Here is a 17,031-nt window from a genome sequence, read left to right on the forward strand (position 1 = left end):
CCAGAGATTGAATTTAGGTCATCACGATGGCCTGGAAAGAGCTTTTGCCCCCTTGAGCCATCTCGTCAGTCCTGCTTCAATTTGTACAATGGGTCAGGTTGAAACATTTATTTACAACCAAGGTGTGTGTTTGGACATGCACACATGTGTGTACACACACGGACATCGAAAACTCAGTGCTGTGTAAGAAATCTGTATTAGAAAATTATATATATATATATATATATATATATATATATATTAGTGTGCTTGAAGAGTGGACTTTTTTTTTTCTGGTTTTTCGAGACAGGGTTTCTCTGTGGTTTTGGAGCCTGTCCTGGAACTAGCTCTTGTAGACCAGGCTGGTCTCGAACTCAGAGATCCATCTGCCTCTGCCTCCCAAGTGCTGGGATTAAAGGCGTGCGCCACCACTGCCCGGCTAAGAGTGGACTTTTGAAAATAACCCAAACACTATGTTTGTGGTGAAATACTCATAGAAAAAAAAAACAAACAAACAAACTAAAGCTACAAGTATCAGATCATATGATTGTCACAAAACAAAAGCAAGTCAAACAATCATCATATTAATAGGGTAAAGTTTCAAGCAATTTGAAAAAATTATGATGCAATGTCTGTGTACTGTTCCCAGACATAGTATGATTGGGGGGGAGGGCAAGGCTGATAAACCCGGGCTAGAACAGCAATGGACTGAGTCGAACAAGGCTGGCCAGTGGGCATTATACTATATAATAATATGTTTCATTTCATATCTGTGTGGTTTGGGACTTTACACCTCAGTCTTCGTGGTGGATTCATGAAAGTAAATGGAACAGAAATGACTGTAGATCAGGAACTTAAGGCGGCAGAATAATTTTCTAAAAAGATGTATTTATCCTTACTTTCTGTGTACGAGATGTATGAGCCTCTGATTGCATCTAGGCAATGGATAGCCTAGAACTGGAATTACAGATGGCTGTGAGTCTCCATGCGAGTTCCAGGAACCAAAGCCTGGTCCTCTGAGAAAGCAATGTTCCTAACTGCTAAACTATCTCTCTTGTCCCCGTGATTTATTAAGGGCATATCTGCAGACTAAGCAATTCCTTATTTAGCCCAGATTTGCATGTAAATCCACGGCAGAAGTTTCCTTCAAGCCCAGCCTTAGCTGCTTGTCCCACCCACTCATACCTAGGTTTGGGAAGGCTCTTATTCAGAGGTTGAATTATATAAACAGCAGAATATTTGATCAAAAAGCACTGGTTTTGAAATGCCGGAAGTAGGGAGTAAAGGCATATTATCAAAGAATGACGTTGACGGATAAAAGTTAGGAGCAAAGGAGAGAGGCTCGGAGTCTTTGGTTAAATGGTGTCTGTCACCTTTTACTACTTAGATTTCCGTTCCGTGTAAACCCAATGTGTAATACGACTGCTCACTTCCGGCTCCCACAGACCGCTTTTCAAAACTGAGGCCCATTCAAAGTCAATCAGCATGCAACTTTGCCTTAGTTTTCATGCAAACTCCAATCTCTGCGCCCACAGTTCCGTGATTCTCTTTTAAATCGTGTTGGATTTAAATTAAAAGGAGATCGAGTTCTTACGTTTTAAATTTTGATAACTTTGAAACTCATTAACATCTAAATGCCATTTGTTGTTAAAAAGTAAAACCTTGTCTACTGCGAAGTGAAAGTCTACAGTCCAGGTCTTTCTCCCTCTGCTCTGGCTGGTGGAGCACCTTCACAGCAGCACTGAGGATGTCTTGGGAAAATCTTGTGTGCTCTAGTTACTACGGTACCGAAAAAGAGAAGAACCCTCCGACAGAACGCAGGAAAACTGGAAAAGCTGCTCTAGAAGTCCACGCATCCTGGGTGGGTTCCTGTCCTTGGCCCTGGTGTTGGAGCGGCTGCGCTGTTTCAGTGGGAACCGACCTGAAAGCTTCTAACGAAGGGCTGTAGCCTCCTGGCAGCCCGACGGCTACCAGGCTCCACAGGTCCCTTTAAGGCACCCTACGCGCGGAAAAAGGGGAGCGCAGGGGGCGGGAGCAGGGTTCGCGACTGCACGCCACGTGACTCAGCTGCAGACTCGGCCAGAGAGTTTGACAGAAGTTTGAATCGGACTCGGGGGCTTTCTGCTGCCGGCGGGGCAGTAAAGCGGACACAGCCTCCGAGAGCGCAAGCAGCAGCGCCCCCACAACCCAGCCCGCCAGCCAGCCTGGAGCCCGGCCTGCCCACGGTCGCGAGTCCGCCGTCCCCAACGCCCCCGCGCGCCCCGCAGCCTCCCGCCCAGGGAGCCGAAGCCCCGCATTGCGCCCCGCCGCGCCACCATGTCCTCGACGGAGAGCCCCAGCCGCACGTCGGACAAGTCTCCGCGCCCGCAGGTACGCCCCAAGCGCCCTGTCCGTGGACTCTCACCAGCCCCTGTCCACCTAGATGTCCTACCTGAGTCCGATTCCGCTACCCCCTCCCAGTGTGAGTAGTGAGGGACCCACGTCCCCCTATCCCGCTCTCTGCCCCCCCCACTCCGCCTTGACCGTCTGCTGGCTCTGTCTCTGCAGGTGGACCGCCTGCTCGTGGGGCTGCGCTGGCGGCGCCTGGAGGAGCCGCTGGGCTTCATCAAAGTTCTCCAGTGGGTGAGTTGCCCTAGCCCCAGGCTATTTCGGGAGCCTGGATTGTGACGCTGAGCCGAAGCAATGTGGCCCCGGAGGAGGCTGGGGAGATGCCCTGGGCCCAGCTACTGCGGAAGGGTGGGGGGTGGCGACAGGTGGGCGGGGGAGGGGAGGGCCAGGGCTGCTTCTCCAGCAGTCGGTGGAAGGAGGGAGAGGAGCCAGGTCTTCGGAGTCCCGGATTCGGACCTTCTATGTGCAAGCCGCCTTTGGCCACGGTGCTCACATTTCACTCGGGCGAGAGGACTCGGGTGTAACCTTTCCAGAACTCTGATCCTGCACATACCACGATTCAGTGGCGGGAGGGGTGAGGAGGACAAGGAGGGTAAAGGTCCGTTTTGCAGTGAGAGCAAAGCCACGGAGGGCACCGGAGGGAAGGAAGAGGGTTACAGAAGTCATTCTGCCCAGAATGCTTTAGGACCTGGATGATCCGAGGGGTGGACTCAGGAGACAGACTCTCAGCTGAGGTCACTGGAGTAATTCGGGTACCTGTAACCTAGTAAAGAAGGGGATGAATGAATGAACGGTTGGTTTCTCAGTCCTCCGATTAAATAAATAAAACAATTAAGATAGAAGAAAAATCACAGCGCGATTAAAATGTGGCAGGTGTAATATTAACACTGAGCAGGGAAGGTGAGGAGGTAGATTGCAGGTCTAGAGCTATCTTTCTCAGCTTTGTGACCTCGGGCAAGTCACTTTTCGGGCAAGCAGTTTCCAACATTAGTCACTAACTTGGATCAAACCCATCAGCATGCTTAGACTAGAGCTCGATATTAAAAATTACCATGTGTTCTTAAACTTACCTTTGCCCATGGCCTCAGTTTCCCCTGCTTTGGTCTAGTAGGAATAATGTCTTGTTTTTCACTGGTACGTTAAGACATTGGCAAGCCCTCTCTTCTTAGAGCCAGTGCCCAAGATGGTCATAAATTAGAAATGTGGACAAGTACTGTCAGTTTTTCAAACTATAAACACTTGAGAAACATTTTGTACATTCTTGCAGAAATGATTCTGTTAGACAACCCATGTACCAAATGCTATATCTAGATATATATATGGTTTTTCTAGACAGGGTTTCTCTGTGTAGCCTTGGCTGTCCTGGAACTCCCTCTGTAAACACACACACACACACAGAGGAGAGAGAGAGAGAGAGATCTGCCTGCCTCTGCTTCCCTAGTGCTGGGTTTAAAGGTGTGTGCCACCTCTGCCTGGCTTATATGAAGTTATTAATACACCCTCAACAGTGGACTTATCTAGGGCACAACTTCCCATTGATACGTGGGGGGAGTGAATTCTGAAGAGCTTTGCATTCACGGGAGAGAGGGATCAGCGTGATGTCACCAAATCCTACATAATCATGGTTGGGACGGGTATCGTGAAATTTGGAGTTCAGGAACAATAGCGCATTTGGGATTGTCTCTGGGTATCTGAGACCCTGACTGGCTGCAGACCAGCCTGGGAGTCCCAAGTGTAAATAAACTCTGGGACTTTCCACTTCCCTACTGCCTCAAGAGGGGGACCAATGTTGACTGAACTCTTTCACCTTCTGCCCCTTCTTGTTCTGACTTGAGCACCAGAGGGGATTGAGTAGGAAAAGGGAGGCTTCAAAGGAACTGGCATTGAGAAGTAAGGAGGCCTCCTGAGCAACCCGGAGGAATGGGATGTAAGTGCTATCCAAGCTAGACAAATGGTTCTAATAGAAGGTTGAGACAGACTGTGAAGGGGTGGAGACAACAAGGAATGACCATCGATTTGTTTTCTCCAGGAAGATTCTGGGGCTTCCTTCTTTAATCTTGCCATCTTTCTCACGGCCGCTTCCTGCAACATTCTGCACACAGCGATTCCTAGCACAATGGTTCAGTCTTCTAACCCTAAGTCTTAGGCTCTCAACCTTCCTAGCGCTGCAACCCCTTGCATACAGTTCCTCATGTTGTGGTGACCCCCAAACATAAAATTGTTTTGTTGATACTTCATAACTGCAGTTTTGCTGTAAATATCTGATATACGGGATATGTGACCCCCATGGGGGTCGTGACCCACAGGTGGGAACGACTACCCTCAGAATTAAGACCTGACTTTTATGATCTTCAGATTTACAGAGAAGGAGTTGTGCAAAACAGGGGCCATCTTCCTCTCATCCTGCTAAATCAGGTCTCTGGGGAAAGGCTTGGAACTAGCCTGCGTTTACAGGGTAGCATCATAAGGAGCCATGAGTTGCTTTCAGGGCTCTCCCAGGTAGCCTTAAACCCGGGATGTGGGTTTGGCTGGCTTGAATCTTTGCAGATGAACAGAAAAGCACACAGGAAGCAGCGTGAGAAATACTCTTCGCCAGAGGGAAAGGGAGCATACAGATCTTGTCCTTCTTACAATGGCAGTTGAAAACTTTTTATTCTTACCCACTGGCAAAAGTTCCACCTGTAAGAAGTTTACTTGTGCAACCCTTGTGAGAAGAGAGTGATGCAATTCTTTCCTGAGTCAGGACTTAGGGTGTCTTTAAGATCTGGAAATTACTCTGGCCGTACTCGCACATACCTTTAGTCCCAGCAATTAGGAGGCAGAGACGGGCAGATCTCATTCTGGTCTACCAAACCAAACCAAATAAACAAAGACTCAGAAATTAATCTCACCTCAGTTCCAATTTAAGAATCTTATCAGGTCTATATCAAGCCAGCCATATCCATCCATCCATCTTTTTTTTTTAAAGACAGGGTCTTTCTACATAGCTCTGGTTGTCCTGGAACTCACAGGACTAGGCTGTCCTCCAACACACAGAGAGATCTGCCTGCCTCTGCTCATGAATGCAGCCAAATAATGCTGAAGTAGGTTTTTGTTGTTCTTTTTTTTAACTTTTATACTACCATTATTGTGGGGTGCATTACATTATTATATGTGCATTATTGTGCACAAGTGCCTGGCCTGCCATTCATGTGGCGTTCAAAGAAACTTGTTTTCTCTTTTCATTTTTACATAAATTTTAAGGATGGAACGCCAGGTCACCGGGGTTACATGACAAGTGCCTTTGAGCTATTTCCCTGGCCCTAAAAACTAGCTTAAAAGAAAAGAAGGGGGGGGGGAAGAATAGTATTGGATGGACTTTGACTTAAATTCAGTGTCTTTTGATTCCCATCCCTCGAAACTTGGTTAATTAATTGGTGAAATCCCATCTGAGGCTAAACTGTATGATGTAGTGATGTGGGTTCACTGGGAGAACTATGTGAGGTAATGTCTACAGGGCATGGAACATTCTTGAAGATCACGGTGGGCAGATTCCATAAGTGTGTGTTCCCTCCCCTCCCACCTTCCCTAACTTTCTTCCTTCTGTAGACTGCCTCACTAGAGTCAACCTTTGGTGAGATTACTCAGTCACCATTGCCAACCCTTCCTTTTGAATGTGAGGTACAAAAGATTCCCGGTAACTCAGTCATATGGGATTCCATTTCCTTACAAATAATAGATCAAATTAATTTTATCCAAGTACTCCCTCCTGATGAGGACAGATGATTTTGGAGTTGGGGGGGTGGGCTTTGGAATCTATACTATGAAGAAGCTATTTCATTGGTGGAATTTGGTTTTTTATTTATTTGGTGTACTTTTTTTCTATTGGAGATTTTGAACGGACACTGTCAGAATCCGTAACACCAAGGAAAGGTTGTGAAGTAGGACTGGGGGGAAGAACCCGTGTTGTTGTACTTTGCATTCCCTGAGGGCTAGTGTTCTTTGGGTTGACATGGGATTATAACTAGTAAGCCAGTCAGCATCAGAGTGGAACCTACCCTTAAACTGGAAGGTCATTCTGTCTGTTCAAAGAAATGCAAAGATGGGGGAAGCAGAGGAGGAGGTAGAGGGCAAAGTACGACCCTCACCATTACCAGCATCAGAGTCCCAGACATTCCCTGCTCTCCACTATTCCATCTTCCTTCCTTATGATCAGTGTGTTATCTCGCAGCCCTGTGTGTGAGAGAGGCATGGTTTCAAGTTCTTCGCCTCTTGGTCCTGGGGCTTTGGTCCCTACCTGGTTACGGCAGGAAGCGATCTGGTACAGGGAAGTAGAAGGTTTGAAAGCTGTGGATGGGCTAGGCTGGTACCTCTGCTCCTGCAGCCCAGGGCAGAGCACCTGCCTTCCTCTTCCTGCCATGCACGGCACAGAAGAGACCTCCTTTTCAACTGCAGGAACTCTACGGTTCCAGGGTCTTACTCATCTTATCCCTGGCATCAGGGCACAAGGCAGATGCTTCGTTTCAAATGAAGGAATGAAGAGGAAGGAGCTCAGAACAGGGAGTCGGGAGCTGTGAACTGGAAACCCAGCTCACACATTAGCTAAATATGACCTTGAGAACACCACTTAATCAGAGTAAGGAGGACTTCTGTTCCCAGAAGTGAAAGGAGACCACTTGTCTAATAATGTCTGAGGTCTTTCTGGTCCCACTGCTCTGAGAACCTATGAGCTTCTCAGATTTTCCAGTTATTTACCAACTCTGCTAGCTGGCACCACACATTGTGGTGTTCTGGGTTTGGAGGTATGGGATTGTGGTAGAGTGCTTATCTAGCGTACTTATGGTCCAGGGTTCACCTCAGGACACCACAAAATGAATAAACAAAAGAACACTCTGACAAGTAAAAAAATATCTACTCTAGATAACATGTAGATATTCCTAACTTTCAGAAAATCAAAACAGAGAAGGATAAACAGTTAATAGCAAAGTGGTTATAAGTATATTTCACTTTTTGAAAATTCACAGCAGGGCTCGTAATTTTCAAACCTGAGCATCACCGTTCAGACTTAGACTTTTCATAGTGATGGACAGCTCTGTAATCTGTGCTGAGCAGTAGAGCAGTGGTTTGTCACACGTGACTTCTGAGCACATGCTCTGGGGCTGGTATCAGCGAGCAACCGAAGCTTAGCTTGGGCTTCATTTTATTTGAAGTAATTTAAATTGCCGTAGTTGGCTGGATGGTACCTGTTGAGCAGTATAAGACATGCGCTCCATAAAGACAGCATCCCTCTCCTCTTCCTCTCTGTCTCTCCGTCGCTCTCTTTCTCTCTTCCTCTCTGTCTCTGTCTTTGTCCCCCACCCACCGCTAAAGTGACTGGTACGGGTACATACTTGAGAAATGCCACCTTTTGGCAGATGTTCAAAGTGCCCAGGGAAGGAAAAGTTCCATACTTGGTGTTCGCTGCCCTGAGGTAGGAATCGCTACGTGCTTCCTTATACTCACTGGCTAACAGACAACGACTGGAAATACACCCAGCCTTGCTGCCCTTCCTCAAGTGTGACACCCTAATTGTGTCCTGTTCTAGGCACCAGAAACCAAGAGGAATAAGGACTTCAGTGAGGAGTCAAAGAGTCACAGAGTGGATGAAGATAGGAAAATCCCTCTGAGGAGGAGCTAGTGAAGGAATTGTTTGGCTTGAGAGCCAGCTTTGAGTGTGTGAAGGGTAACAATACAAAGGCATCTGGTGACTTTTCTCTGTCCCTGGCTCTGCCAGAAGATGAGCCAGCAGTCCAATGCTGCTGCTCTCGGAGCTTAGCTCAGATGTGGAAGCTATGCAGGCACTGCAGGCCAGTTCCACTGTCTGCCTTCCTGGGTCTCGTTACCTATACAGAGATTCTCACTCCTTTGGAACAAGTCTACTGAAGACAGGGGCACACATGACCTTTAGAGAACGGTCAGTGGCTCCAGCATTGAGCTCTGCCAGGCCAGGCCATGCAAGGCACGGCGGTAGCACTGGATACCGCCCAGGGGCAGAGCACAGCTGTTGGTAAACCCGGCCAAGGGCATGCTCTGCTCAGAGCATTAGCTACAGAGGGTGGAAGAATTCCAGAGCTGGAAGCAGCCTTTAAATAAACCCCAAGTCCTTATTCTAAAAATGAAGAAACCAGGACTCAGAGAGCCAAGCCACCTAGTGAATGAATTACAGGGCCGAGACCAGAACCTGGGTTTCCTGATTCCTAATCCATGTCTCTTTTCGTTTTGATCAGTATTAGAATAATAATGCATGGGCTGGAGAGATGGCTCAACGGTTAAGAGCACTGCCTGCTCTTCCAAAGGTCCTGAGTTCAATTCCCAGCAACCACATGGTGACTCACAACCATCTGTAATGAGACCTGGTATACATGCAAGCAGAACGCTGTACACATAATTAACAAATAAATCATTTATTTATTTATTGGTTTTTGGGGGACAGGGTTTCTTTGCAGCTTTGGAGCCTGGCGTGGAACTAACTCTTGTAGACCAGGATGACCTTGAACTCACAGAGATCTGCCTGCCTCTGCCTCCCGAGTGCTGGGATTAAAGGCGTGCGCCACCACTGCCTGGCCAAATAAATCTTTTTTTTAAAGAATTTTATTTTATTTACTTTACTTTATTTTTTATGTGCATTGGCGTGAAGGTGTCAGATCCCCTGAAACTTTTTACAGACAGTTGTGAGCTGCCATATGGGTACTGGGACTTGAACCCGGATCCTCTGGAAGAGCAGTCAGTGCTCTTAACCACCAAGTCATCTCTCCAGCCCTCCAAATAAATCTTTTAAAAGGAAAAGAAAAGAAAAGAAAAATAATGCACAACTCTATTCCTGAGCGGATGCAGGCCTGGAAGATAGATTACTGTCTTCTTCTTGCTTAATGTCCAGAACACTGACTGAGTGACAGAGAAGCAGATAAAAGAACACTAGTGTCATGCCAAAGGTAGGTGCACAGGAAATGGGCTGAACACAATACGGGAGAACAAGAGATTACAGTTTCTTACTTTATAATCTAATCAATGTGGTTAGAAGGAAACGTGAGACTCACAGGACGGGGACAATTCATATCCCTCAAGACAGAAGATGCAGTCAGCTGGGCTGAGAGGTGCAGCGAATAATCCAGTGGTCTGAACGGAACACTCCACTTCTTCCCACTGGAGAATAGCAGCACAGGCAGATTACAGAGAGGATAGCCGAGGGAAACAGAGGCCGATAAGGAAAGTAGAGGGTGCTTTCCCCTGGGCGTGAGCCAGGCCTGTCAACATTTGCCCAGCCGGCGCTGCTGCTGGAAAGGGCTGTGCTCTCGGGGAAGAAAAGTCAGGCTGGCAGTGCCGCAGAACAGCTTCGTAGAAGCCTCCCCCATCGTCCCGCCGACGAGGCAAGAAGCTACTGGAGCTTAGAAATAAAGTAAGTGCCAGAGTCCATGCCTGGTCAAGGAGGAATGAAAATGAAATCAAATGGAAAACGTTCCAGGCAGGCCTGATCTGGCTGGATCTATTTCTGATCTCTTGTTTGGAGGGGGGAGGGAGGGGAGTCTAGCTTTGAAACAGACATTCCCAAAGCCAGAGTTACAGAGGTTGGAGAAATGGCTCAGATGTTAAGAGCACTGGTTGTTCTTAGAGAGATCCTGAGTTTAATTCTCAGCAACCACATTGTGACTCACAACCATCTGTAATGAGACCTGGCGCCCTCTTCTGGCCTGCAAGCTTGCAAGCCTACTATTCACTGTATACATAATAAATAAATAAATAAATAAATACAAGCCAAACCAAAAACAAGCAAGCAAACAAACAAAAAACGGAATTACAGAGGTTTTGTGTTAGTCATTATCTTACAGAAGCTATGTGTGGTCTCAAGTGCCAAGCCCAATAGAGAGTTCTGGAAACTGTTTCCTCTCACTTCCTCTCCCTTGAGACCACACTCAAAGTTGCCCATCTTCATTGAGTTACTTGGTCCAACGCTTTGTTCAGAGAATATAATATTTAGAATGGCAGCTGAGGGTCCCTACCAGGAGAAACTTGGTAAAAGGAATCCTGACTCCCTACCCACCAAGCACCTGCATCCTCTGGAGTCGAAGGGTGGCTCTTTACCTTGGACAGGTGAGATCTTCCAACTCTCACAGGGGCTTCACTTTCTCTCAGCTCTTTGCTATTTTCGCCTTCGGGTCCTGCGGCTCTTACAGCGGGGAGACAGGAGCCATGGTTCGCTGCAACAACGAAGCCAAGGATGTGAGCTCCATCATTGTTTTGTTCGGCTATCCCTTCAGGTGAGTAGGGCTTGGCTGTGGTCTTATGCCCTCCTCTCGCTGGGTTAGCAGGGCTTCCTTCCTCCTCTGCTCCTACCAACCTCTCCTCATTTCTTCCTGCTCACAGGACATGCAATCTAAAGACCATTTGCTGTGTGCCGCTCTAGATCAAAATACAACAAGACCTGGCTCATTCTTTTAGCCATTTCAGACACTGACCAGAGTGAAACACTATATCATTGTTACAATGTTCCGGTCCAAACTCCAGCAATGGCAGCTCACCACAGCTCAGAGAGAAACCAGCTGTTGGGGTGGGGAGCCGGGGACACTATGGGTCTGGGCCAGTGACAACTCTCTCTGCCCCTCTGCAGATTCCTCAGCACCTTGAAGGAAGGAAGCTTGTTAGAGTTTAGATGTTAAACAATAGATGTGAAATGCTCACCCGATGTCACCCAAACACAAGGAGGTGCATTTTTTTTTCGTTTTTTTTGAGACAGCTTTGGAGCCTGTCCTGGAACTAGCTCTTGTAGACCAGGCTGGCCTTGAACTCATAGAAATCTGCCTGCCTCTGCCTCCCATGCTGGGATTAAAGGTGTGCACCACCACTGCCTGGCAAGGAGGTACATCTTCACCAAGAAGTAGAAGAGGACACTCACCCCTGAGGATTTGGGAGCCTGAGGAGTGGGGAAATGTCTGTTCAGAAGGGAGTGGAGGCAGAGCTCATCTTTTCCGGATATCTGAAACCATTTCAGCCTCCAGTTTAGACTAAGTATCTCTTCTACACAACAAGCTGTATTTCCCATTCTGTTCGTTGTACCAAATCAGGGAGGGCTAAATCAAATCTGAGAATGGGAATTCAAACCTTAATGTGACCACCGTTTAATACGGGCTTGTGTGTTTCTAAGGGCAGAATGAATCTGATTTGTCTAGTGGTTTGACTATCAGAAATAGTTGGGCTGTCTATATATGTTAGTGACTTAAAGGCCCCTCAAGATATATAGAGATTCAGGATGACCATTTCTGGCCAGATGGATGGGTATGGTGTGGATACTGATGGAGCTTGGAGGGAATCTTAGATGAGGGCTGTAGCTTAGTGCTAAAGTCCTTGCCTAGCACGTGAAACCCCATGTTCAAACCCCAGTACTACCAGAGGAGAAATGAGTAGAATCTTGAGGTAGCTCCTGTCTTGACTGCAAGATTTCCTCAGTTCTTACCTACATGACTCCTTTCCCAGGGTGAGAGCCAACACAGGGGCCCTTCTTGGGCAGGGCGAGAGGGGCTTGCCCTGGCTCAGCATGGCTCCCATTGCCACCTGCAGGTTGCACCGGGTCCAGTATGAGATGCCCCTCTGTGACGAAGACTCCACCTCCAAAACCATGCACCTCATGGGAGACTTCTCTGCCCCCGCCGAGTTCTTTGTGACCCTTGGCATCTTTTCCTTCTTCTATACAATGGCTGCCCTGGTCCTCTACCTGCGCTTCCACAACCTCTACACAGAGAACAAACGCTTCCCCCTGGTGGTGAGTGAGTACAGCCCAGAGGATGGGACCAAGAAATGGAAGAGCTCTTTGTTAGAAGGCTGAAGTCAAGAGCCAGAGGGGAGGTCAAAAGTGATGTCTTCTCCGAGTCCTTGATACCTGTGTGTGGAATGGACCTCTGCCCTACCAACCTCGCTTGGTTTGTTTGCAGCCAGAGGAGGCAGGATCTAGAGCTAACCTAACTGGGTTCAAATCCTAGTGCTTGCTCGTAGTAGCTGTGTGACATTAGACAAGTTACTCAGCCTCTCTCTACATGAATTTCCTTGGCTCTAAAATAAAGGTGAAGCCATGGGCAAGTGTTTTAGGGGGATAAAATGAGCATTCACGTATTGCATCTAGCATGCAGTTATTCTCAATGAGAGCTTTCTATTATTAGTAGTATTTCCTTCCTCTATATTTCAGACATTCAAGATGGGAAGTAGGCTTTAGAGACCTCAGTTGTCTTCTGAATCTGCCTTCTTCGTTACTCATAATTTGAATAGTGGTGTCCAAAGGGAAGTAGAGAGGAAAGAGTAGGGAATTTAAGTCACTTGGCTTGCAAGGAGGGAGGGTTATCAGCTGTTGCCTTGGCAGCTCCTCGCCTGACCTTAATTCTAAGGGCAGGGGCATGGCAGTCTGAATGGCAGCATTCCTTTGGTGGCATTGAATAGAGGCCTGTAGGATGGGAAGGGACATCTGTCTTGGGACCTCAGGATTCTAGTGTGACAAGAGGGTCATTCTGAGCATGTCTTTTTCCCTCCGCTCTTCCTAGGACTTCTGTGTGACTGTCTCCTTCACCTTCTTCTGGCTGGTTGCCGCAGCTGCCTGGGGCAAGGGCTTAACTGATGTCAAAGGGGCCACGCGGCCATCCAGTCTGACCGCAGCCATGTCCGTGTGTCATGGAGAGGATGCAGTGTGCAGTGCCGGCGCCACACCCTCGATGGGGCTAGCTAACATCTCTGTGGTGAGACCCATGTCTGGGAAAGGCGTGCTAGCCCAGATGTCCCAGCTAGCTGGTTCTGAGACGAATAGAGAAGGTGTCCCCAGAGCCAACAGGCTGTGCAACTAGACTAGTAACCCCTGCATCTGATATTGGCCTGAGAAGATATTTTTGGATGAGGAGAATCTGAGTCACTCCTTTGCCACTCTTAGCTGCCCCAGAGGTTACCCCTTTTTGCCTGTTTGGCCACGTGTCTCGTGAGAGCATGCGCAGAGGGAGTTTAGGGCCATGATGGGGCTCAGAGCTGTGAGTGGACCAGTGTGAGAGAGAAACTGCCCCCTTGTCACTTAGTGGGTGTGGGGGGCAATGGTGGGTTCCGCTGGCAGGAGATCCAAGCTATTATGGTGTTGAGAGACAGCCATGTAAGCAGGTAAACACCTACCTGCAGCACTGATCTGCTAAAAATGCCCCTTGTCACCTCAGCCATCCCATACCCCCCTCAGAAATTACCCCAGACCTCCCCAAGGCCCACAGCTGAAATGTTTCACCACCAGTGCACCAGGGAGCCTTCTGAAACCACACACATAGGTTTCTCTTCCAGTTTCTAATTGTAAACATTTTCACATACCCACCCAGCAAAACTGATTTTTTTTTTTTTACAGGGATGGCCTACATAGTCACCACCTAAATGGTGACATTTCGTTGTACCCGTTTTCTATGTATTTATCCATTTTTCCTTATCTACTATTTTTGTTTTGATTTTTGAGACAGGGTCTTGCTCTATAACCCGAGTTGTCCTTGAACACATATAGCCCAAGCTGCCTTTGAATTTGTGATCCTCTTGCCTCAACTTTCTAAGTACCAGGATTCCTGATTCGTGCCACTACACTCAGCTTTTCTTTTCATTTGTGTTTCAAGATACTCTCTGTTGGGTGACTCAGACTGGTCCAAATTCACAATCTTTCCTCCTGAATTGCCTAAGTTCTGGGGTTGCACTGGTGTAAGCCACCATGCATGGATTATTGATCTTATTATTACTATTTTGGGAAAGAGTCTTACTATACAGCTGCGGCTGGCCCAGAACTCGCTATGTAGAACAGATGGGTATCCAACTAATAGGGATCCACATGCCTCTGCCTCCCAAGTACTAGGACTGAAGGTGTGTGCCACCATGGCTAACTCGACCCATGTTTGACAATGCTTTTCAAAGTGAATTGCGAACATCAGTTCTTTTGTCCCTAACTACTCTTTTGTTATGTTTTTGTTTTTGTGTTTTGAGACAGGGTCTCTCAGTGTAACATTGGCTGTCCTGGTATTGTCTTATACCAGGTTGGCCTCAAAATCACAGAGACCCACCCGTCTCTACCTCCGGAGTACTGGGATTAAAGGCGTGCTATGTTGTCAGTTTTTCAAAACATTTAAAATATTTGAATAGATCTGGTGTGGTGGCACACACCTGTAGTACCAACAGCCTATCAGGCAGAGGCAGGAGGCTTCCAGGTTCTAGAACAGGCTGGGTACACAGAAAAAGCAAACAACAGCAACAGCAAGAACAACAGATGTTTGAACAAAGCCTTCTCCGAGTCTCTAGCCCTAGAGGAGTACCTTGGACAGCTCCAGGCTCATTCACCTCAAGCAGGCTGCCACGTGTTCCTTGATTTACTTAGCATTCCTAGGGCCAGATTCAGCTAGGACCAAGCTACACTGCGCATGAGCACTCTGGGTACAAATTTGCCGCTTTCGCTGGAGAATGGCCTTGAACCCTGCCTCTACACCTGGTTCTCTGTGCTCTTCCTATTCCCATTTCTCCTGCGGCTCCTCCTTGACTGTTCTCACAAACGCTCCTGATTTCTTTTGTAGCTCTTCGGCTTTATCAACTTCTTCCTGTGGGCTGGAAACTGTTGGTTTGTGTTCAAAGAGACACCGTGGTACGGACAGGGCCAGGACCAGGGCCAGGGCCCCAGCCAGGAGAGTGCCGCAGAACAGGGGGCAGTGGAGAAGCAGTAAGCAGCTGGCTACTCCCGAACTGGACAGCACCTCTTCATCTCCTCCGGCTTCCACAGGACCTTCCTCCTCCTCCAACTCCCTTCCCCCGTCCTTCTGGGCTTTGAGATTTGAGACAATGGATGGGTAGGTAGGCATCAGCTATTGGTTACCTGGGCAGCCCTCCACTGGCTCCCTCATCCCACATCCTGCTGGAGCTGCACATGGCAGGAACTCGGTACTTCTTGTCTACCTGCCTGGACTCAGGTATCCTACTGGGCTTTAGTTTGTGCCCTCAAGCCTCCGAGAGAGAGCCTGTGCTTGCTGCAGGTGAGGGCAAGAAACTAGAGTCTTGATACTGGTCTCTAAAAGCTGCTCTCTGTTATCCTTTGTCCAGTCTCAGTGCAGTGAGGAGGGGGGAAGTCAACTGGCAGCCTTACCCTGATTCCTGTCTGGAGAGCCCAGCAGTGGTTTGATGACATCTCTCCAATGCTGTCATCTAGTCTCTGTATCTTATCTCTAGCCCTGCCCCACCAGTCCCATGTGCTCCCCAGTCTCCTCTCTGACCTCTCTTTGTCCATAGCTCCCACCATGTGTGAAACAGGGAGACCCATTACCCTATCCAAGGGCCCTCTAAGGGTCCACACGAGGCCTTGACTCAATGGGAGCAGACAGAGTTGCCCTTGTACCGCAGCTTCGAGGAAGAAAGCCAGGGAAGTTGCTGACGGAATACATTTTCTGTCCCCTCTGTTCTCCCTCAGCTGGAACACTGTCATCAGCTCCCCAGACTCCACTTACTCATGGAACCCCTAACTTCCTCGTCCTTTGTGGGCTTGGTTTTGTCTCACCCTTAGGAAACAAGATGAGAAGGCTAGGAATATTTCCACTTCCTTCTCCCACCCCACCCCACCTGTCAGTCCATCCCCCTTCCCTAACCTTTTGGAGATAAGGCATTTAAGATCCTTTTCTTTTGTGGCAAGTCTGTCTAGGCCTTCGTTTCATTCCTGTGGGCTGTGGGCGGGCCGAAAGGACCACCATGAGGCTGAGGTGCCCAGCAGTCCCAGGACATGGATAGATAGGCTTGCTTGTCCCTTACTGTCTGCTCATCTTCTCAAACCAGCACCTTTTCTAGGCCTTTTATACCTCTCCTTCCTCACCTTTGCACAGAGGTGTTCTATCTCCTCATCTCTCGAAGTCCTCCCTCACTTCCATATGGTAGCGGACTCTACCCCTTCCCCAGTCCCGGGCAGCCCGATGCTATTGGTGCTTCTTCACTTCGGGACCCAGTTCCATATTTGTCTTTGGTGTGTCTCCCTTTCCTGACACTCCCATCCCTCCTCAGGCCCCAAGGTCTGAGAGTACCAATTGAAGAAATACCATCTGCCCCCTACCCAGGTCAAAACCCCTTGGTCTACCCTGGCAGTAGGGCTGCTCAGGGAAAGATGAAGAAGGAAGAATCCAGCCATTTACCAATTTAATGCCAATTGATCCACCTAGTATACTAAAAATGAATGTGTTCTGTGCTAACCTGTTCTCAAGACAGGGTCAACCCTCTCCAACCTCCTCACCTTCCCCAATGCTTCCCCACATTAGGCTGTGTATTACTTGGGTCCCTAGGGCTTAGAACCTTAAACTTTGGGCCATCCATTTCTTCTTTGGGTTATAATCCCCCACTTGATGGGGGAGAGAGGTAATGATATTTACACACATCTAGATGTTTCTAAGCCTTTCAGTAAAAGAATTTTGAATTTTTGTCTTTGGTTTTAGATTTTACAGAAAGAGTTTAAGGAGGGAAAAAGTTGATGCGGGTGAGAATGTTTCTAAATCTTAAACTCTCTATCGTAAGTTGTTCCCATGGTTAACTAAGGACAAAGGGGACAGTTTTGCCTATAGCTCTAGAGATACAAAGAACAAAGGGGTGACCTTTATTTTTCTTCAAGCAAGTCCCTGTGGGGATGCGTGAGCAGCTTCT

General features: G+C 48.0%; 1 protein-coding gene across 1 annotated transcript; it reads left to right on the plus strand.

Annotated features, from left to right (window-relative positions):
• Positions 1-2,151: 2,151 nt before the first annotated feature.
• Positions 2,152-16,776, plus strand: Sypl2 (synaptophysin like 2). The gene is made up of 6 exons (XM_041656515.1): positions 2,152-2,349; positions 2,527-2,601; positions 10,516-10,640; positions 11,938-12,139; positions 12,909-13,100; positions 14,937-16,776. Exons 1-6 carry the CDS (start codon positions 2,296-2,298, stop codon positions 15,081-15,083), a joined length of 795 nt encoding a protein of 264 aa, XP_041512449.1. The 5' UTR covers positions 2,152-2,295; the 3' UTR covers positions 15,084-16,776.
• The last annotated feature ends 255 nt before the right edge of the window (positions 16,777-17,031 follow it).

The sequence above is a fragment of the Microtus oregoni genome, unplaced genomic scaffold, assembly GCF_018167655.1.
Source record: "Microtus oregoni isolate MIOR12 unplaced genomic scaffold, Mior012 000000F_ref0000247, whole genome shotgun sequence".
NCBI lineage: Eukaryota > Metazoa > Chordata > Mammalia > Rodentia > Cricetidae > Microtus > Microtus oregoni.

Bases quoted from the DNA above. Each gene is read 5' to 3' on its own strand.
- Sypl2 (XM_041656515.1), top strand. From the start codon at position 2,296: ATGTCCTCGACGGAGAGCCCCAGCCGCACGTCGGACAAGTCTCCGCGC. The intron at 2,602-10,515 runs GTGAGTTGCCCT...ACTTTCTCTCAG, and splicing joins TCATCAAAGTTCTCCAGTGG to CTCTTTGCTATTTTCGCCTT. The intron at 13,101-14,936 runs GTGAGACCCATG...TTTCTTTTGTAG, and splicing joins GGCTAGCTAACATCTCTGTG to CTCTTCGGCTTTATCAACTT.